The sequence below is a fragment of the Acartia tonsa genome, chromosome 1 (assembly GCF_053477335.1).
Source record: "Acartia tonsa isolate MP-2025a chromosome 1, ASM5347733v1, whole genome shotgun sequence".
In the NCBI taxonomy this organism is placed as follows: domain Eukaryota; kingdom Metazoa; phylum Arthropoda; class Copepoda; order Calanoida; family Acartiidae; genus Acartia; species Acartia tonsa.
Window position 1 is genome coordinate 3,093,048 of NC_137260.1, and position 22,620 is coordinate 3,115,667.

A 22,620-nucleotide genomic window follows, 5' to 3' on the forward strand; every position below is an offset into this window, starting at 1 on the left:
TGCATCTTACAATGCTGTTATAATCCTTGCTGTTATGTATACTGAACTAAAGAAATGCAATATTTTCTATGTATTTTAACTTAAACACATCAATATAATTTTAAAATGTTTTGTTAATATTTGATGCTATTATTGGAACCCACTCTTCTAAATTTACACACTCCACCGTTTGAAGATTCCTCAGTCTAAACAAATGATTTAATTTCTCTTAGTTGGGGTAAAATAGTTTTCTATCAGATTAACTATCCCATGTTCTTATGTGTACCTCTCAAAAATTTGATATGATTTAGGTAGAAACTTCCATCATTTAATTACTAGCGGCTTCGCCCCTAAGAGGTAATTGATGAAAAAAATAATTGAGTACCTGGTGAGAAGCGCCCACTCCACCACTAATTTTAAATAATAGAAAGAAAAAAATTGAGTGGGGGGATTTTTTCATTTTTAGGGAGGTTGGGGGTGTCCCACACCCAAGAAAATAGATTAAAACAACCACAGGACTAATAGGTATATACCCTGTAGATTAGAATCCGACCGGTTCAGTAGTTACCGAGATCTTAAGGGACAGACGGACAGACATCGTTCTTCTTTGTATTATAGAAAGCCTCTGGCCATTTGTAACTCAAATGTTAGAAATGATAGAAATGACTAGCTAATCATTATATAAAAGTAACAAGATGTCTGAGTGTCTCTCAGTCTGTATGTATGTAGCTTAAGACCTCGCTAACTGCTGTCCCGACATTGTTCTCCTTTACAGGTAAGCTTCTTATAGTTAAAGTTTGGCGGAGGGTTACCTCCACCTTCTCAAGATAAAACAGCCCTCCAATTTTTTTAAAAACTAAAATGATAACTGGAGAGTAACTTACCCCCCCACCCCCCTAATTCTATCATGTGTCCCTAGGTACCTCTAGGAGCGATGCCTTTAGTAAAATGAATGGCTACCTTAGAGCTGTCTCCATCTCTAGATTTTAAACCAGAGAAACTACCTAAATCAGCAAATAAAACATTTAATCTTTTTAAGCTATGTTATCTTTGGACATGAGCTAATTAATAAAACAAAATATTATTTTTACCTAAAATTTAAAATAACTTTCAATGATTTCCTAATAAACAATATAGTCGGTTTCCCTCAAATATATATAGGGTAATTTTGTATCAAACTAGGGGGGTAAGGGTTCCCTTAACGGTCGGGGGGGGGGGGGGGCGTTGAACGCCACCCTCCTCCAGTTTTTTCTATCTCATTTTCTGTGTGTGAAAGATAAAGAGCCCAAAATGCGTGACTTTTTAAGTATGAGTATGACACATAACTGAGAGTTGGAATATTTTGAATATCTCCATCCTGGCGGGTACAGGATGCCAGCAAACCTGGCAGGGTCATCCAGGTAAAGAGCAAAAATATTTTTTTGACCGCCGACTGATGCGGATGGCAGCTGCCAAGTACAGCTGCGGCCGCTGAAATTTATGATTTGATATTTCTAACATAAAATTTACTTAAAGATAAACATTTTCTGCAAAAAAATTGTTCTTCTAGTCTTAAAAATAAAAAAATTACAGCCGTTTGAAATTTTTAAGTAAAAAAGGACCTAAAATCAAAGGTTGTTAAATAAAAGGGGGAAGGAAGCGAAAATTTACTTTGACTCACTTAAGGTCGCAAATTCATTACCAAACAGGGGACATGCACAACATGGAAAACAAGAAATATTTTTGCAACCAATATTATTAGGATCCAATTTCAAATCTAACCTGAAAATACAGAGGGGATGTATTTTTGAATATTTTTTCCTTTCCATGTTGGTAAGCACGATAACACCTGAAAGAATTATTTTAAAACTTTTTATAACACGACTTTTCTTCATTAGTTCTTATAATGCTCTTATTTGTAAACCAGGGTTTATGTCTTTTGATTACACGTCCTTTGTCAGCATGTTGTAATTTAATTTGATTTCAAGATAACATCTAGAAAACCCCAAGTGCATCATCCACCTGTAAACAGCTTTACTTTAACAAATACTATAATACCCTCTAGAGGTAAAGTAATATCAAAATGAGATAATGAAATCTTTTGATTGCACAACCTTTTTCAGTATGCTCTAACTGTGCATTGTAATGAATTGCAAATGTTTAAGGACGAAGGCATTCCACCAATTCTTACTGGTACAAATAAATGCTACAATTTTTAACACCTCTAGTATGCTGCAGTGTGGTCAAGACTCGAACCCGACACCTCACAAACAACTAGCAGGCTGCAGATAGCATTTTCTTTAATGCTTTAAGTAATTGGTGTTACAAAATTGGTTTTAGATTTCTAGTATGGCTTCGTTACTAATTATTATTCGCTGGATTAGAACCGGTTCTCAGCCATACTGAACAATCATGTACAGTAGATCTTTTCATGAAAATACCCTTTTTCGAATTTCAATCTTCTGCTAACCTAAAAAATTACTTTAGGGGCCTAGAAATATATGTACAAAATTTCAGCTCTCTATCTCTACTGGCGACCTAGCGCCAGGCATGTAAAATATCAACAGATAACGGTAGCACGGCGGTTTTAACAATATCTCAGTAATAAGCAGGTTTTCAGCTCTTCTGCATATTTCAATTTAATCACATAAGGCCAAAGATATTATATCCAAAAAATCTTTTGTCAAAGTCTACTCTAGACCTAGCGCCAGTCAGTTTTCTAAAATCATGCATTTTATACCTGTGAAAAATGAAATCGCCAGCGCTAGGTGTAGAGTAGACTTTGACAAAAGATTTTTGGGATATCATATCTTAGGCCTTATGTGTTTAGGTTGAAATATGCAGAACACCTAAATTCACCTTCCAAGCCATTCTCTAAGCATTTAAATTTTTTTTTGAAATAACGGGATTTCAAAACTGCCTTTTGAAAAGGCCTAAAAAATATCTTTTTTTGTCCCTTTTTCACTGTATATAGTTACAACTTAGTAAGATATTATTCTCAGTTAAAAAAAAATTGGCGCTTCCAGCACCAAAACCGGCAAAAACAGGCAGTTAAACTTCTGAACCCCTAATTAACCCCCTGACAGACCCCCCCTCTATCTTGGCTCCTGTTACACATAGAGACGTAAAACTTTTTTCTGGTTGTTCATGTGTATTTTTAGAGAATTGCTTTTTCTAGTCATAGCAGTCAGACCGCTCCTTATCCGCTTTTTAGCGGCCAGTCGCTAAATATTAAAACAGCTGTAGAGCGGCCAATTTTAAAGCTAAGAAAACCAAATTTTATGACAAACTATTATTTTTTATAATAAAAAAATACCTTTTCTGACCATCGCCAAAAAACGACAAATAACGGAAACCGTCAATTTTGGCAGTAAAACGGCGGTTGGTGGCGCTAAATAATATTTTATCTGTTTATAGTTACAACTTATTAAGATATTATTCTCAGTTAAAAAAAAAATTGGCGCTTCCAGCACCCAAACCGGCAAGCCATAGTCATAGCAGTCAGACCGCTCCTTATCCGCTTTTTAGCGGCCAGTCGCTAAATATTAAAACAGCTGTAGAGCGGCCAATTTTAAAGCTAAGAAAACCAAATTTTATGACAAACTATTATTTTTTATAATAAAAAAATACCTTTTCTGACCATCGCAAAAAAAACGACAAATAACGGAAACCGCCAATTTTGGCAGTAAAACGGCGGTTGGTGGCGCTAAATAATATTTTATCTGTTTATAGTTACAACTTATTAAGATATTATTCTCAGTTAAAAAAAAAATTGGCGCTTCCAGCACCCAAACCGGCAAAAACAGGCAGTTAAACTTCTGTATCCCTACATAACCCCATAACAGACCCCCCTCTATCTCGGCTCCTGTTACAGATAGAGACGTAAAACTTTTTTCTGTTGGTTCATGTGTATTTTTAGAGAAAATTACTTTTTCTAGTCATAGCAGTCAGACTGCTCCTTATCCGCTTTTTAGCAGCCAGCCTTTAAATATTAAAAAAGCTGTAGAGCGGCCAATTTTAAAGCTAGGAAAACCAAATTTTATGACGAGCAATTATTTTTCATAACAAAAAAAAATGCTTTTTCTGACCATCGCCAAAAAACGACAAATAACGGAAACGGCGGTTGGCGGCGCTAGTTTTATCTGTTTATGATCACAATAAAGACTACATACAAAAATTGGCTGGTCTAGAGCTGTTTTAGAATTCCGCTACTGGCAGCTTAAAAATGGCAAAACTACAGGTAGGAAATAAAAAATCAGTTAAAAATTGGTCAAGGAGTGGCCAAACGGTCATGGCCTTACTATTCACGGAAGTTTACTCAAGAATTAATATATATTTATCAAAAAATTTAATTGATTTGAAGCTTACATGGACTGCCGCCACTGGCTGCAGTCAGCTGGAAACAATATTTAATATGTCATGTAGGCATGTAAGATAAGCTTAATTTTACAATTTTAAGTCTATGAGTAAAAAAATAAATACACTGGAGCCATTCAAAGTTATTTGAAGACTAGGAGGATTATATCCTGCTGGATCATACCTGAACACCTAATTTTCATCTTATTTTTTACTAAGGTTGATTGGATCATGGAAAGAAAACAAATTCATTCCTAATTAGGACAGAAGTCACTGGAAATTGATCCAAGGAAGGCTACTAATGTCCTTCATCTAACAAAATCTAACTTAAGGAAGGTGACTTATGTCCTTTGTCTGACAAATTCTTACATAAGAAGGCTGCTTATGTCCTTCATCTTGCAAAACTTAGCTTTTCTGTCCTTCACATAGCAAAACCTCACAAAACATAGCTTTTCTGTCCTTCACATAGCAAATTCTTGCAAAATATAGCAAATTCTTACAAAACATAGCAAATTCTTGCAAAACATAGCAAATTCTTACAAAACATAGCAAATTCTTGCAAAACATAGCAAATTCTTGCAAAACATAGCAAATTCTTGGAAAACTTAGCTTTTCTGTCCTTCACATAGCAAATTCTTGCAAAACATAGCAAATTCTTGCAAAACACAACAAATTCTTGCAAAACATAGCAAATTCTTGGAAAACTTAGCTTTTCTGTCCTTCACATAGCTAATTCTTGCAAAACATAGCAAATTCTTACAAAACATAGCAAATTCTTGCAAATTCTTGCAAATTCTTGCAAATTCTTGCAAATTCTTGCAAAACATAGCAAATTCTTGCAAAACATAGCAAATTCTTGCAACACATAGCAAATTCTTGCAAAACATAGCAAATTCTTGGAAAACTTAGCTTTTCTGTCCTTCACATAGCTAATTCTTGCAAAACATAGCAAATTCTTGCAAAACATAGCAAATTCTTGCAAAACATAGCAAATTCTTACAAAACATAGCAAATTCTTGCAAATCATAGCAAATTCTTGCAAAACATAGCAAATTCTTGCAAAACATAGCAAATTCTTGCAAAGCATAGCAAATTCTTACAAAACATAGCTAATTCTTGCAAAACATAGCAAATTCTTACAAAACATAGCAAATTCTTGCAAAACATTGCAAATTCTTGCAAAACATAGCAAATTCTTGCAAAACATAGCAAATTCTTACAAAACATAGCAAATTCTTGCAAAACATAGCAAATTCTTGCAAAACATACCAAATTCTTACAAAACTTACCAATTATAACGACGACTTAGTTTCTTTTTCCTGCTTAATACGAATATTGAAACTAATTTTCAGGCATGCATGTTTGTTGGTATAGTACTTTTTTTAGAAACCAAAATACAGACATATATAAAACTACGAAATTGAATATTAGTCACTAGAAAGATTATATTTTTTTTCTTGCTTTAAAACAACTTTTTGTACATAAAAACCCGTAATGTCTTCATTATTGACACAAACATGCATGCTGTATTGTTTAAAAAAATTTAGTCAAATAAAATACCTGATTAGAATACAAAGCAAGAAATAAAGGTTATCAACTCCCTATGAGCTTTTTGTGTTAAATAGAATTATTAATAAGAATAAAAGAGTTTCAAAAAAAAGTAAAATAACAAAATGTTAGGTAAATTGTTAATCAATCAAAAAATATTTTACATTCTTATAATAAATTTCAATAAAACATATATATGCTCAAGAAAGGTTATTTATAATTATGAATTCTACCAGACTAAAATATAAAAGAGGAAATAGTTTATGAAGACGACACAAAATGATTTTAAAAATTACTTATTTTTATCTTTTTTTTTAATCTTTAACAATTTTAATTTTTTATTATGTAAATATATAAAGTATTATTCAAACTTAAAGGATTTAATCTTTTTCTTTGTAATTTATATGTCAAAACAGTGTAAAAATGAAGTTCTTAATTACGAATTTTCAAATCATTAGATTTTAATACAATTTATTATAGAAATAAAGAATAATTTCAACAAAAAAAAATTGCTACAAAAAGGCTTACTGTATTATTAAACTGACTTAATTATATAATTGCATTTATTTTGTTTATTTACCTTGAAAAATGAGTGTTTAAGTGCTGCATTGGTTAAAATCAAACCTAAAAGTGCTCTTTATTCAGTGACAGAGTGAAAAAAATATATACCTTGTTTTATAGTTTTTGATCTCTTTTTTTATATATTTTTATCTGATATGTATATCAAAATTTAAAAGTATCTATTTCATTAGAACTTCATACTTTGCTAAAACGTCTTTGTTACTTTTTGCACTATATTTGCTCTAAAAAGGATTCTTTATCTGACTTTTACATTTAAAATGAAAGATTTTATGCCAATTTTTGTGTTGACTGTAGAAAAAAATAATTATTTTGTTTATATGCAATTTTCTATAATAAAATGTGAGAAATGCCTTTTTTCACATGTAGGGCGAAAAAAGTAACACTGAAAATATTTTTTATGTCTTAAGCATGTCCTAAACTCAAAGATAATAAACTTTCATAAAAGATTTATTTCAAAATATGTCATTTAGGGCATAAAATTAATTTTGCAAATTAACATTGCAAATGTTTGCCAATAACTTTTAAAAATGGTTTCTGCGGATTTTCTAATTTACGTGGGTGTTTTCTACACATTTTCCCCTTTCTAAAAATACCTTCCTCATAAAGATTGGCTTCCGGAAAGTATATACTTTTCGAAAATGATATGTGTGCAATAAGGGTCCCAAACTCAAAAACAAATTTTCAGCACGATCCCACCACCGGTTCTTGAGATACGGTGACCTGGTGTCCTTGGTACCAACAGTAAGATTTGGGAAATGGTTCGAATCCTTAGTAAATTTGGCTAAGTCCAAAAATATTTTGATACTTAGTCAAATTTTTAAAGAATAAATACCCAGGTGACACCAAGCGTACCTACTGAGAGGACAAAGAATGACACCATTTCCCAAATCTTACCATCAGTACCAAGGACACCAGGTCACCGTATCTCAAGAACTGGTGGTCGGATCGCGCTGAAAATTCGTTTTTAAGTTTGGGACCCTTATTGCAAGAATTTGCTATGTTAGTAAGAATTTGCTATGTTTTGCAAGAATTTGCTATGTTTTGTAAGAATTTGCTATGTTTTGCAAGAATTAGCTATGTGAAGGACAGAAAAGCTAAGTTTTCCAAGAATTTGCTATGTTTTGTAAGAATTAGCTAAGTTTTCCAAGAATTAGCTATGTTTTGTAAGAATTTGCTATGTTTTGCAAGAATTTGCTATGTTTTGTAAGAATTTGCTATGTTTTGCAAGAATTTGCTATGTTTTGTAAGAATTTGCTATGTTTTGCAAGAATTAGCTATGTGAAGGACAGAAAAGCTAAGTTTTCTAAGAATTTGCTATGTGAAGGACAAAAAAGCTAAGTTTTCCAAGAATTTGCTATGCTTTGCAAAAATTTGCTATGTTTTGCAAGAATTTGCTATGTTTTGTAAGAATTTGCTATGTTTTGCAAGAATTTGCTATGTTTTGTAAGAATTTGCTATGTTTTGCAAGAATTTGCTATGTTTTGTAAGAATTTGCTATGTTTTGCAAGAATTTGCTATGTTTTGTAAGAATTTGCTATGTTTTGCAAGAATTATCTATGTGAAGGACAGAAAAGCTAGGTTTTCCAAGAATTTGCTATGTTTTGCAAGAATTTGCTATGTTTTGCAAGAATTTGCTCTGTTTTGCAAGAATTTGCAATGTTTTGTAAGAATTTGCTATGTTTTGCAAGAATTTGCTATGTTTTGTAAGAATTTGCTATGTTTTGCAAGAATTAGCTATGTGAAGGACAGAAAAGCTAAGTTTTCCAAGAATTTGCTATGTTTTGTAAGAATTTGCTATGTTTTGCAAGAATTTGCTATGTTTTGTAAGAATTTGCTATGTTTTGCAAGAATTAGTTATGTGAAGGACAGAAAAGCTAAGTTTTCTAAGAATTTGCTATGTGAAGGACAAAAAAGCAAAGTTTTCCAAGAATTTGCTATGTTTTGCAAGAATTTGCTATGTTTTGCAAGAATTTGCTATGTTTTGCAAGAATTTGCTATGTTTTGTAAGAATTTGCTATGTTTTGCAAGAATTTGCTATGTTTTGTAAGAATTTGCTATGTTTTGCAAGAATTTGCTATGTTTTGTAAGAATTTGCTATGTTTTGCAAGAATTTGCTATGTTTTGTAAGAATTTGCTATGTTTTGCAAGAATTAGCTATGTGAAGGACAGAAAAGCTAAGTTTTCCAAGAATTTGCTATGTATTGCAAGAATTTGCTATGTTTTGCAAGAATTTGCTATGTTTTGTAAGAATTTGCTATGTTTTGCAAGAATTTGCTATGTTTTGTAAGAATTTGCTATATTTTGCAAGAATTAGCTATGTAAAGGACAGAAAAGCTAAGTTTTCCAATATTTTGCTTTGTGATGGACCAAAAACCAATTTTATGCAAGATTTTGCTATGTGAAGGATCAAAAAGCTAGGTTTTGTGAGGTGAAGGGAGGCTACTTATGTCCTCAATCTTGCAAAATCTTTGTTAAGGGAGACATGTTATGCCCTTCATCTAACAAATTCTCACTTAAGGAAGGCTATTTATGTCCTTCCTAGGAAGGTGACTTCTGTCCTAATTTAGGAATGACTTTGTTTTCTTTCCATGATCCGGTTGATTAAATATTACAAAAGTAATTACAAGAGAGTTGTCCTTACTTCTGATCTTAGAGCTTTGTCTTTATGGATGTTGTCATCCTATTTTTTGTCTGTATTTAATCACTTATTAATGTTGTCATCATTGTCATATTATTTGATAAAAATATCAATGCTTTACAAATAAAATTTATAGAGAAGATCATCTTGATGTTTTTAATAATTAGATTTGTATATTTTGATTTTGTTGTTAACCCTTTGTAGACAAATTGATAATATTTCTAAATGATATTTTTTTTGATTGTCTGGTCTGGCATCTGACTAAAATAAAAATCTATTACATTAGTTTAAACAATTAACTGTCTTGACCCTTTCCAGACCTTAAAGGAAGCCTGCAAGAAATACCACGCTTTAACTGCTAAAAGACTGCCACAAGTAGACCAAATACCCCAAATTTGAAGCCTTCAGCTTCTATAACAAAAAAGTTCTAGGCATTTTAAAATGACATTTTATGTACAATGAAAATTTTGAAAGAATTGCAATGCTCATGTTGAAAACTTTGAAATTAAACTACGTGGCCTAGAAACAAAATTATAAGCTTATTTTTGTCATAAATTTAGGTTTCCAGTAACTAGTTATATTTTTACAATAAAAATACCTATTTTTATAGTCAAAATCATTAAAAAAAATTAAGTTTTACTTGCATTGTACCAAATGTACTGTAGCCAATCAGAAGGCTGAATCAGCTTAACAACCAATCACAGTTAGGCTTGTATTAGTTTACCCCTTTGTTTCCGCTATGATTTTCATTTAAAAATGCAATTTAAATCGAATTTTTTACCTAGATTTTGACTATGAAATGTGGTGTTTTTATTGGAAAAATGTAATCGGTTACAGACAATCTAAGTTTCTGACAAAGATAAGGTTATAATTTTGTGTCTAGGCGACGTAATTTAATATTGTTTTTTCTTTTATGAGCATTGGAAATCTTTCAAAGATTTCATTGTACATAAAATACTATTTTGAAATGCCTAGAACTTTTTTGTTATTGAAGCTTAAGGCTTTAAATTTGGGGTATTGGGTCTTCTTGTGGCAGTCTTTCAGCAGTTAAAGCGTGTTATTTCTTGAAGGCTTCCTTTAATCAGCCAATTTTTGTATGTAGTCTTTTATTGTGATCATAAACAGATAAAGATATTAATTGGCGCCGCCAACCGCCATTTTACCGCTGAAATTGGCGCTTTTCGTTATTTGTCGTTTTTTGGCGATGGTCAGAAAAAGCATTTTTTTTGTTATGAAAAATAATTGCTTGTCATAAAATTTGGTTTTCCTAGCTTTAAAATTGGCCGCTCTACAGCTTTTTTAATATTTAAAGGCTGGCTGCTAAAAAGCGGATAAGGAGCAGTCTGACTGCTATGACTAGAAAAAGTAATTTTCTCTAAAAATACACATGAACCAACAGAAAAAAGTTTTACGTCTCTATCTGTAACAGGAGCCGAGATAGAGGGGGGAAACCGCCAAAATTGGCGGTTTCCGTTATTTGTCGTTTTTGGCGATGGTCAAAAAAGGTATTTTTTTATTATAAAAATAATAGTTTGTCATAAAATTTGGGTTTCTTAGCTTTAAAATTGGCCATTAAAAAATAATAGTTTGTCATAAAATTTGGTTTTCTTAGCTTTAAAATTGGCCGTTTTACCACCAAAATTGGCTGTTTCCGTTATTTGTCGTTTTTTGGCGATTGTCAAAAAAGGTATTTTTTTATTATAAAAAATAATAATTTGTCATAAAATTTGGTTTTCTTAGCTTTAAAATTGGCCGCTCTACAGCTGTTTTAATATTTTGCGGCTGGTCGCTAAAAAGCCGATAAGGAGCGGTCTGACCGCTATGACTAGAAAAAGTAATTCTCTAAAAATACACATGAACAACCAGAAAAAAGTTTTACGTCTCTATCTGTAACAGGAGCCGAGATAGAGGGGGGGTCTGTCAGGGGGTTAAGTAGGGGTTCAGAAGTTTAACTGCCTGTTTTTGCCGGTTTTGATGCTGGAAGCGCCAATTTTTTTTTAACTGAGAATAATATCTTAATAAGTTGTAACTATGTACATTGAAAAAAGGGACAAAAAAAGATATTTTTAGGCCTTTTCAAAAGGCAGTTTTGAAATCCCGTTATTTCAAAAAAAAAATTTAAATGCTTAGAGAATGGCTTGGAAGGTGAATTTAGGTGTTCTGTATATTTCAACTTAAACATATAAGGCCTAAGATATGATATCCCAAAAATCTTTTGTCAAAGTCTACTCTACACCTAGCGCTGGCGATTTCATTTTTCACAGGTATAAAATGCATGATTTTAGAAAACTGACTGGCGCTAGGTCTAGAGTAGACTTTGACAAAAGATTTTTTGGATATAATATCTTTGGCCTTATGTGTTTAAATTGAAATATGCAGAAGAGCTGAAAACCTGCACATTACTGAGATATTGTTAAAACCGCCGTGCTACCGTTATCTGTTGATATTTTACATGCCTGGCGCTAGGTCGCCAGTAGATATAGAGAGCTGAAATTTTGTACATATATTTCTAGGCCCCTAAAGTAACTTTTTAGGTTAGCAGAAGATTGAAATTTGAAAAAGGGTATTTTCATGAAAAGATCTAATGTACAGCATCATATTACAGATTATTTTCCAGTAATATTTAAAAAATAATAAGACTAATACCAGTTTTGTTACCAGGGTCTTATATTTTTTCAATTTACTGTCCACGGAAAGCTGTCTATAATACGATGCGATAAATAGCTATACCTTAACTCTGAGCTGTTTGTTACAGAAAAGGTAGATGAAGAAATTTGACGAGGTGAAGGCAAACTCCAGCACATTACAGATAATTATAGCTCCCTCGAGTAGCAGTGTTCGTCTTAAATATAAATGTTTTATTTTATTCATTTATCCGTCAAAAAACTGTCTATAATACAATAGGATAGTTTATATTTATATAGTTTATAAAGAAGTTGGGTTGCCATTCCCCAAAGCTTTAAAGCTTAATCAGGTGAAGATATTCTGTAACGAAGAACCTTATCGGTGCTGCGGTTAGCGAGATCCTTCGGTACAGACAGACACATATAGATCCTGTTACTTTTACATAAGTCTTACTCAACGTCTAGGCTGTTGATAACTCTAACAATACCCATAAGCACTTTATTACAGACAGACAGACAGAAATACAGAAAAACAGACATCCTGTTACTTTCACATAAGTCTTACTCAATATTCAAGCTGTTGATAACTCTAACAATCCCCATAGGCACTTCAGTACAGACAGACAGACAGACAGAAACAGACATCCTGTTACTTTTAAATTAAGATTGTTTACTCAATATCCAGGCTGTTGATAACTCAAACAATACCCATGGGCACTTCATTGCAGACAGACAGACAGAAAGACAGACAAACAAATATCTTGTTACTTTTTAATAATGATTACTTACCTAATATCAAGGCTGTTGATAACTCTAACAATCCCCATGGGCACTTCAGTACAGACAGACAGACAGAAAGACAGACAAACAGACATCTTGTTACTTTTTAATAATGATTAATACTTACTCAACATCAAGGCTGTTGATAACTCTAACAATCCCCATGGGCACTTCAGTACAGACAGACATACAGAGAGAAATAGACATCCTGATACTTTTAAATTAAGATTGCTTACTCAATATCCAGGCTGTTGATAACTCTAACAATCCCCATGGGCACTTTATTACAGACAGAGAGAAAGACAGACAAACAGACATCCTGTTACTTTTAAATTAAGATTGCTTACTCAATATCCAGGCTGTTGATAACTCTAACAATACCAATGGGTACTTTATTACAGACAGACATACAGAAAGACAGACAAACAGACATCCTGTTACTTTTACAAAAGTCTTACTCAATATCCAAGCTGTTGATAACTCTAACAATCTCCATAGGCACTTTAGTACAGACAGAGAGAGAAAGATAGACAAACAGACATCCTGTTACTTTTTGATAAGTATTACTTACTCAACATCAAGGCTGTTGATAACTCAAACAATCCTCATAGGCACTTCAGTACAGACAGTCAGACAGAAAGACAGACAAACAGACATCCTGTTACGTTTAAATTATGATTGCTTACTCAATATCCAAGCTGTTGATAACTCTAACAATCGCCATAGACAGACAGACAGAAAGACAGACAAACAGACATCTTGTTACTTTTTAATAATGATTACTTACTCAACATCAAGGCTGTTGATAACCCTAACAATCCCCTTAGGCACTTTATTACAGAAAGACAGAAAGAAAGACATCTTGTTACTTTTAAAAGCAAAGCTTTTCTATAATTAGGGTCGGTCCGTCCGTCCGTCCGAGATAGTTAGCTTTTATTCGTTAATTTAGGCATGTTAGTATTGTCCTATCGATTTCAAACTTTGCATGGTGATTCCTGTAGTAGTTAGGTACGATTTAGAAAGCGTAGTAACTCTATAATCGTTACCAGAATGTCCGTACGTCCAATTTAAACATGTTGATTTTTTCAATTTTTTAATAAGAATTTTTTATGTGATAAAAACATCCGATTGGTCAGATTTTTTTATTACTGATTCCTATTACAATATTATGAGCAAAGCATCTCTGTAATCAAGTTCTAAAAAGGTCAGTATGTCCTTAAACATAATTCTGTATTGAAGAAGTTTTGCAACAAATTTACGTATAATTTTGTCAAACCATATATTTTCATATTTTGTATATTCAGTTCTGACACTCAACAAAAGTTAATGTTCGTCTGTCATATCGTTTCAAAGCTTCGCTTTTATGGATGTTGTCAACCTTGTATAATAATGATTACTTACTCAACATCAAGGATGTTGATAACTCTAACAATCCCCATGGGCCCTTCAGTACAGACAGACATACAGAGAGAAAGACAGACAAACAGACATCTTGTTACTTTTAAATAATGACTAGCGGCTTCGCCCCTAGCCCCTAGGGGCTTTGCCCCAAGAGGTTTAATTTTTTGTGTTTTATATTTTAAAGAATTTTTTTTTTTAAATTTTGGGGGGGTTTTCATTTTTCTTTGGGGGGGGGGGGTTGGGGGTGTCCCCCCCACCAAGGAAATAGTTACAAACCTTCCCGGGACCTATGGGCAGCTACCCTGTAAAGGAGAACCCGATCGGTTCAGTGGTTAGCGAGATCCTTCGCTACAAACAAACAGACAGACAAACAAACATCGTTCTACTTTGTATTATAGATTACTTACTCAACATCAAGGCTGTTGATAACCCTTACTATCCCCATAGGAACTTCAGCTATTACAAACACAATACTAAAACAAAACGTATTCTGAGGCTTCCCTGAATTTTGAAAAAATTGAAACTAGCGGTGCCCCCCTTAAGCCTTTATTTCTATGGGTGAATTTGTTGGAAAATCTGAATAATTTTGAAATTACAAAACAAGTATTTAAATATGAAGTTTATGCATGTTAAATACTATTTTAGATCGTTGGGTATGTGGGCAGTACGTACATACAGTCGTTCGTCAGCTACAGAGAGAAAGAGGGGGCAATGAGCTGTTTATTACACTAGTCCCCAAAGTTTCATAATTCCGTTTTCTTATTCGTTTTTCTTATAACAACTTTGGGGACTATAATGAATTTTGAATGGTTGGACCTTTAACATGAGTGTTCAAAAGTTTCAACCACTGATTTTAATCTACATAAGGGATAATTTGTGTGACATTATTGCGTCCATTGTCTTATCCCTGTAGATCCTGGGCAGCCAGGCTTTTTTTACCATTAACTGCACAGGATCCAAAATCCTTAAAAGAAAACATTGTAGTGCAGTGACATACCGACGAAGGAACGTATGAAGATACCATAATCATAGAGTAACTGCACTACTCTAAAAATCAAACCTTAAAGTAACCAAGAGTCTAATAACATGGCTGTCCTTTTTGGAAGCTATTTTAGATTTCTCTTTCCATTTTTTCACAAACTGTTCTGCCCTGCAAAGATTTATTAAAACAACTAACGGATATGCCCCTTAAGGCCTCTGGAGGCATATAATATATTTTCTTTTAAATCTATGTTAAGATAAGCTGTTTAACCAAAAATTATCGCCCCATAAGGGGCGATTCGTCGTATTTTTAAAATTGCTTTTTATAGGTTATTTTAGGTTAGGTTATATTGGGTTAGGTGATTGCTTCACAGGGTTAGGTAATTGGCCCCGCAGGGTTAGAGCCTACCGCAGGGGCTAGAAATAGAAGAAAAGCTACTGTGAAAAATACGAAGAATCACCCCATAAGGTGCGATGTTACGAAAGGGACTAAACCCAATTATTTTTACGACTGCTTGATGGGGTATATTTTTTTGTTTTTTTTCCCTACCCCCTCTAAAAAGATATAAACCTTCCAAGCAGTGTTGCGGAGCCGGAGCCGGGAGCCATGGAGCCACCATATTTTGCTGGAGCCGGAGCTGGAGCCGTAATTTTCGTTAAAAAACGGCTCCGGCTTCGGACTAGATAAACAAAGAGATTTTTTTTATAAATTATAATTTGGTAACTCTGTTTTGTCATGTGCAAATGCCCCTTTTAAGTTTTTCAAGTCCATTTTTATCAAAAATTGAACTTTTAAAACCTTCTAAAGTCAAAAATAGACGTGGGAAAAAAATATGTCGTGTTTTTCTTGATTTTAGGTCGGAGCCAGAGCCGGAGCCGCCATCATCACAGACGGGTCAGCGGAGCCGGAGCCGGAACCGGAGCCGCACCAAAATCAAACGGCTCCTAGAATTTCCAGATAAAACGTAACTGACAGACTGACGGGCTTATCAACGGACAAAAAGGCCAAGTTGAATCATAGAGTATCTTTGCTACTAACTTCACCTTGCAGTCATTTCAATTGAGTTTTCCTAAAATTAAAGTACATTCATTTAGTATTTTTAAAAGCGCGGCTTTTCTATATTTCGTATAAAAATTATATAAAAATTTAGCCAGATAATTACTAGGGCGGGTCGATGTGCAATCTTTTTTGGATTTTCACATTAGTAGACATTGGCAGGGGTTACTGGGCCAATATAAAACCCTGTGAAACTTGAATGGGGTTTTTTAATCCAAAAACTATGGGATCGAGCGTGTTTAGGAACCAAGTTTCAGCCCCATACAGCAAAACAGAGAGAACATCTTAACTTGGTCTTTATGGAGATGTTGTTGGAATTCCAAATTTTGTTCAGGCTGGCAAAGGCTGTCCTAGATTTGTTAATTCTAGCTTTAACATCTATTAAAGTGCCTCCAGCTTCATCAATTTTACTTCCAAGATACTCAAAACAATCTACATCCTCAAGAATTTGGTCTCCAATAGTAATTGGTTCTTAGGAATTTGCATTTAATTTGAGTATTTTGGCTTTAGGAACATTAATTTCTAGTCCAATTTTCTTGGAAGTTTCAGCTATCATGTTAGTCCTTCTTTGCATTTGACTTTTATTGCTTGATAACAAAGCAATATCATCAGCAAAGTCCAAAACTCCCAAATATTTTGGATTGCCAAATAGCTCCCAGCAAATGCCATCATTACTTTCACAGTTCTTCATGATCCAGTCAATGGCAAGGAGGAAAAGGAAAGGAGAAAGAAGGCATCCTTGTCTGACGCCTGTTACAATCTCAAAAAAGGTTGATAGTTTACCTTTATACATTACATTTCCACCTCCTTTATGAAAGATAGCTTTAATGATATTGATTATCTTTTCTGGAATGCCATAGTGTCGGCAGATTTTCCAGAGAGATCTTCTGTCTAAAGAATCAAATGCTTTTTTGTAGTCAATGAAGTTTACAAAGAGCTCAGAGTTCCATTCCTTGGATTGCTCTATGATGATTCTTAGAGAGGTTACCTGATCAATATTGGAATGGTTTAGTCTAAATCCAGCCTGATTAGGCCTTAGCTTTTCATTAACCTTTTTCTTTATTCTATTAACCCTTACAGATCGGGCCCACATTCCCACCTTAATAGATTGGGGGGGGGGGTCATATTGACCCCTTCCCTCTATCTCAGCTTCTGTTACAGATCAAGACGTAAAATTTTTTTTCTGGTGGTTCATGTGTATTTTTAGAGAAAATTACTTTTTCTAGTCATAGCGGCCAGGCCGCTCCTTAGCCGCTTTTTAGCGGCCAGCCGCTAAATTTTAAAACAGCTGTAGAGCGGCCAATTTTGCAGCTAGGATGACCAAATTTTAGGACGAACTCTTATTTTTCATAACAAAAAAATTACTTTTTCTGATCATCTCCGAAAAACGGCAAATAACGGAAACCGCCATTTTCGGCAGTTATGGCGGTAAAACGGCGGTTGGCGGCGCCAATTAATATTTTTATCTGTTTATTGTTGCTCAAGAATTTACCAAAAAAAATTTCAGGTCTCTAGCTGTAATAGAAGCCACGATATTCAGGATATATGTCTGTAGTAAAAGCCGGACAAAAATCGGTCATAAAGTCGGTCAGGGTGCGGTCAAACAGTCATAACACCACTTTTCTCATAAGGTCATTGATATCTTAGTATTCACCAAAAAAATTATAGGTTTCTACCTTATACACAACACTATTTAGAATTTTTTTAAATTTTGGTGCTACCCAACCGACTTTGACTGGACACCACGACTGACACAGACCAGATATCCTAATAAAATCAACTCTTGCCGACGCATAATTACTAAACTTAAAAAGTCATGAAGTCACAGCTCTCCATCTTACCTACAAAAAAATTGACATTGAAAAAACTAGAGGGGGGGGTCAATATGACCCCCCCCCCCCCCCCCAATCTGTAAGGGTTAAGAAGAATCTTACTAAGGATACGGCTAGGTACTGAAAGAAGCATTATCCCTCTGTAGTTTCCACATTGGGTCAAGTGTCCTTTTTTGGCTAGTAATGAGATATGTCCATTCTTCCTGGGCATAACTCATTATTCCATATCTTTGTGATCAAAGGTAGGAATGCTTCAGCTGATGTATCTAGGTCTGCTTTTATGACCTCAGCTGGTATGTTATCAGGTCCAGTGGCCTTGTTATTTTTCAAATTTTTAATGGCCTCTTTGATTTCCAATAGATTTGGCGCTTGACAGTCAATGTCAAGTGCATCTGAGGGTGGAATCTCAGTTTCTTCCTCTGGAACTGGAAGATTTAGCAGTTCAGTGAAGTGCTCTGCCCATCTATTTGGAATATCTTCATCAGTTTTAAGGAGTGAACCATTCTTGTCCCTGATGTGTGATCCTGATTTGTGTACTTTACCTGCAATGCTCTTAGTAATCTCATAGACATCTTTCATTCTATTTTGATTAGCAGCATTTTCTGCTTGCATAGCAAGGTTTTCCAAGTGTTTTTTTTTGTCAATTCTGACACTTCTTTGGATTTCTCTGCTGAGCATCTTATGCAGGTCTTTATCTTCTGGAGAGTTTCTAGAAAGTGTCTTTTGTCTTACATCTCTTCTTTGATTCATGAGATCAATGGATCTTTTAGTGATCCACGGCTTTTGGTTAGCCTTTTTGAAACCTAATTATTCTTGGCTAGTATCATTATAAACTTTTTTGATACTTTGCCCAATATCTTCAACTCCATCTTCCTCTTGAAGAGTCAACAACTCAAATCTGTTCTTTTGAGTGAGCTTAAACTCTTGTAGCTTTTCAGAGTTTAGAAGGGTTGTTAAATTATATTTTTTCCTGGGGTTAGGGTTTGAGTCCTGCTTTTTAAATCTAAGCCGAACTTTAGAAGATAGAAGATAATAGTCTGAATGGTCCTCTTTCAACCCTGACATCAAGGAGAGAACCTTTTATACATCTAGATATACAGATGTGGTCTTTCTGTTTAAAGGTTCTTTGATCTGGTGATCTCCAGGTGGCAGTATGAATCTTCTTGTGTTTGAAGATGTTTCCACTAATGACAAGTTTGTTTTCAGTACAAAAACTTACCATTGTCATTTTCCTTGCCATTACTTAAGCCTAGGCCATATTTGCCCATGACTTCTTCTAAATTCTCATTATTACTCCCCTCTTGAGCATTGAAATCTCCTAGGAGCATGGTCAGGTCCTTTTCTTTATGACCATTCTTAAATACAGAGTCAAGCTGGTCATAAAATTCGTTTTTGACCTCTGTATCTGCTTGTTCTGTAAGAGCATATGCTACTATAATTCTCAGATTGATGTTTATATCTGAGGATTTAAAGTAAGCCTCCATGATTCTTGGACTATGGGGTTGGCAACTGATCATGGCCTGCTCTGCTTGCTTGGTCAGCATAAAAGCCACCCCTTGCTTATGTCCTAGATTCTCATTCAGATGGCTGACTAGTCCTTTAGCGGTTTCCCAGCCAAACATCTTATTGTTGTTTCCAACCTCTACTTCGCTCCCGAGCCCAAAGTTAAATTGGTCTTTACTTTGTGCAGATTGAACGTGAGCAGGTTTTTTTTCTATGGAAGGATTGTTAGCCCCACCCAAACCCCCTGAACTGGGGGAAGTTACCAGAATTTAGAAGGGGAAGAGTTAAAAAAGATGAAAAAAATTCCCAGAGATGTCTAAGTAGGTGGGGGGAGGGGTTGAAATCACCCCCCCCTAATTTTTAAAAAAAGATATGTAGCAGATAATACCCCCCCACCCCATAAAAGTGTTACCCCTGGGGTAAATATATTTTAGGAAAATAAAATAAATTTCAGCACTTTTCATGTACTTTTTACACCCCCCCTCTCCCCCAACTGTGAATTATTCCCCATAGATATGGGGAAGGGAGGGGGGCCAGGGGGGGGGGGGTGTATGTTATATCTTGTTGAGTTTTGAAAAAAATATTTTTTTAAATTTTTAAATTTTGCATTATTTTCAACTATCAAAATGTTACCCCCCTCCCTTTTTAGGGGGGGAAAGGGGGGGCACCTAAGCCCTGCACCATTATTTTTTGGGGGGGGGCACACCCCCTCCATAGATTGGTGTTGAAACAGGACATGGGATAACTATTACTGCTTTGTAACCTCCCTTCTACTCCAAATTTTGTAGGAAAGAAAACATTTTTGGTGAAATTTATTACACCTAACATAAATCCTGTGCAAGCCTTTTAAGTCAATTTTTTTTTTAAAGTCTTAGATTTATTTGGATAGTGTTCAATATGCTTTACAATGGTAGGTTTAGCATTTTTGAGGCTCCTACACAACTATAAATATAGGAAATTTAAAACTACACATGTAAAATGTAGCAATTGATGGTTCTTAATATTTATTCCTGATGTACAATTTTGGACAAAAAAATATACACCAACTTATAATTTTTATAAAAAATTTTTGGCACAAGGTAGAAAAAATGCAAATATACCAAATTAAATGTATGAAAGTGTATTTTTTGCATTTGTCATCAAAAGAATCACTGAACATAAGAAAAGTCCTGAAAAATTTACATCAAAATACCCTAGTGAAAGCCTTTCTGAGAATAGATTTATCAATAAATTTTCTCCCTTTGGTTACAATTTTCCTTGTAGATCAAAAAGTAAGAAAGCTACAAAAAAAAATTTAAAGCTATGTCTGAAATTGTCATTCAATAGGCTTTCCAATGGTAGGTTTAGCTTTCATGAGTCTTTCATACAGCCAAAGTTATAAAGGTTTGAATCCAAAGCAACAAAATCGCGACAAACAACCTTGATTTTTTAGGGAATTTGGTCTGTTAACTTTAAAATGGAATAAACCCCAAGAAGGAACAGCTATGATTTTAAGAAAATCAGTTCCTGGCCCTCCAATGTGTATATTTGATGGCCATATAGTCCGTTTTTATGGTAGGTTTTGTCAAACTTCTTTTGCCTTGAGGACCACTGTGGGGAGCGTGGGGGGTATAAAAAGTGCCCACCCCCTTATAAAACCAAAAATTGAAATTCCTTCAACCACAGACATGATGCATATCAAAATTTCATCATTGCTGATTACGAATCTGAAAACCGTTTATAAAGAATTGCCCCTAGTTCGAATAAGATCTCATTAAGTACCTAAAAACAGATGATTTAGTCAAAACTGTTTATTTTGGTAGGTTATTTGAAAATCATTTCAGACTGAATCAATATTTTTCAAAACGGTTTCCAGATCTGTAATCAGCATTTCAATGCTGTCATTTTGATATGCAACATGCCTGTGTTTGAACGAATTTCAATTTTTGTTTTTTTTAAGAGGGCGGGCACATTTTTTTACCCCCCGCGCGCTTGTTGTTTTGTGATTAAAAAACATCTTTCAAGTTTCACAGGGTTTTATATTGGCCCAGTAACCCTTGCCAATATCTACTAATGTCAAATTCCAAATCGACCCACCCTAATAATTACGCATGAAAATGTTAAGCAAAAGAACTATTAATAGACATAGTATAACTAGATAGTCCAACTAATAAGATAACTTTTGCAGGCAGAACTGTTGTTTACATTTTGTTATATATATACTAGATACTGGCGACGAAATTTGAGACGAATTTATTTGACGATATAATTTTTAGAAAGCTAACTTTTAAGAAGAATTTCATAACCAACTTAATATATGCTTTGTCATATGCTTCACATTATACGAGGGAAGGTTTAGTTACACAAATTAATTTATCCAGGAAAAGCTTAATCTTAAAACATGCGACAATTTATAGGTGACTCATAATACGAATGAAATGAAAAAATTATGCCCTTACGTAACAAAATATGTAAACAATTTCAACCAATAAGATATCTTTTATGTTCCTTTAGTATTCTCCTATTGGTGGAATGAGACAATATGTCTCTTGAGTAACTCTGTTGAATTATAGAAATACAGATAATCTTACTTCAATAGGTTTCTCATCAAAAGGTCTCCAAAGCCGTTTTCTCTTCTTTTTGCTCAGTTCTCTGGGCTTTATAAAAATAACAAAATAGTTATTTATCACATCGTATCATAGACAGCTTTCTTTCAAATGAAAAATTGTAAGATTAAAACCAGTTTTGTTAGCACTGAGGGGCCAAATTTTATGATTTTTATTGTAATCTTCGTGAAAACTGTCTGTAATACGATGCTATACATAATTTTTCAGTATGGCTGAGAACTGGTTCTAATTCAACGGATAATAATCGGTTCTAAAGCCAAACTGGAAAGTATTTTTATGTCACAATGTGTAAATAATCTTTTTTTTTAAAATGCATCTCTATTTATAACTAATGTTGTGCGACTTTAAAAATAGACAGATGATTTACAATTTAGTTAAGATTCTGCCTTTTTAGAGCATTTATTTTATAACTAGGTTGGTCCGTCGGTTTGTTTGTAATGCTATCGGGTACATAGAAACCTTTAAAGTGCCTATAAAAATGACGTCATACAAAATAAATGACTAATAATAGGCCAATACACAGAATAAATTATCAATGGTAGGCCAGTATACATTTTAATTGGCCAATAGTAGGCCAGTATGACGACATTCATTTTCTATAGGCACAAAAAAACTTTGGGGACATAAATTTATGCCCTTTATGATTTTGATGACTAGTTCCCTCACTCAACGAATAACAGAACGAGTTTATAATCTTACCTCAGGAAAAATTTGACTACTGTCTGAAATTGCTGGCGTCGAAAGAGCTTTAAAA

At 34.0% G+C, this 22,620-nt stretch overlaps 1 protein-coding gene across 1 annotated transcript; it reads right to left on the reverse strand.

Annotated features, from left to right (window-relative positions):
- Positions 1–113: 113 nt before the first annotated feature.
- On the reverse strand, positions 114–21,993 carry LOC145319941 (uncharacterized). The gene is made up of 8 exons (XM_080162374.1): positions 21,831–21,993; positions 15,913–15,938; positions 14,948–15,037; positions 14,295–14,360; positions 11,813–11,924; positions 1,741–1,807; positions 940–983; positions 114–185 (listed from the first exon to the last, which is right to left on the reverse strand). Exons 2-8 carry the CDS (start codon positions 15,921–15,923, stop codon positions 114–116), a joined length of 462 nt encoding a protein of 153 aa, XP_080018500.1. The 5' UTR covers positions 15,924–15,938; positions 21,831–21,993.
- Positions 21,994–22,620: the final 627 nt, after the last annotated feature.

What these genes read in the sequence shown, in the direction of transcription:
- LOC145319941 (XM_080162374.1), bottom strand. An exon ending in ATCAACAGCCTTGATGTTGA is followed by an intron (nt 11,925 to 14,294) that starts GTAAGTAATCTA and finishes TTTATATTTAAG; the next exon opens with ACGAACACTGCTACTCGAGG. An exon ending in GAGATGGAGACAGCTCTAAG is followed by an intron (nt 186 to 939) that starts GTAGCCATTCAT and finishes TCATTTGTTTAG; the next exon opens with ACTGAGGAATCTTCAAACGG.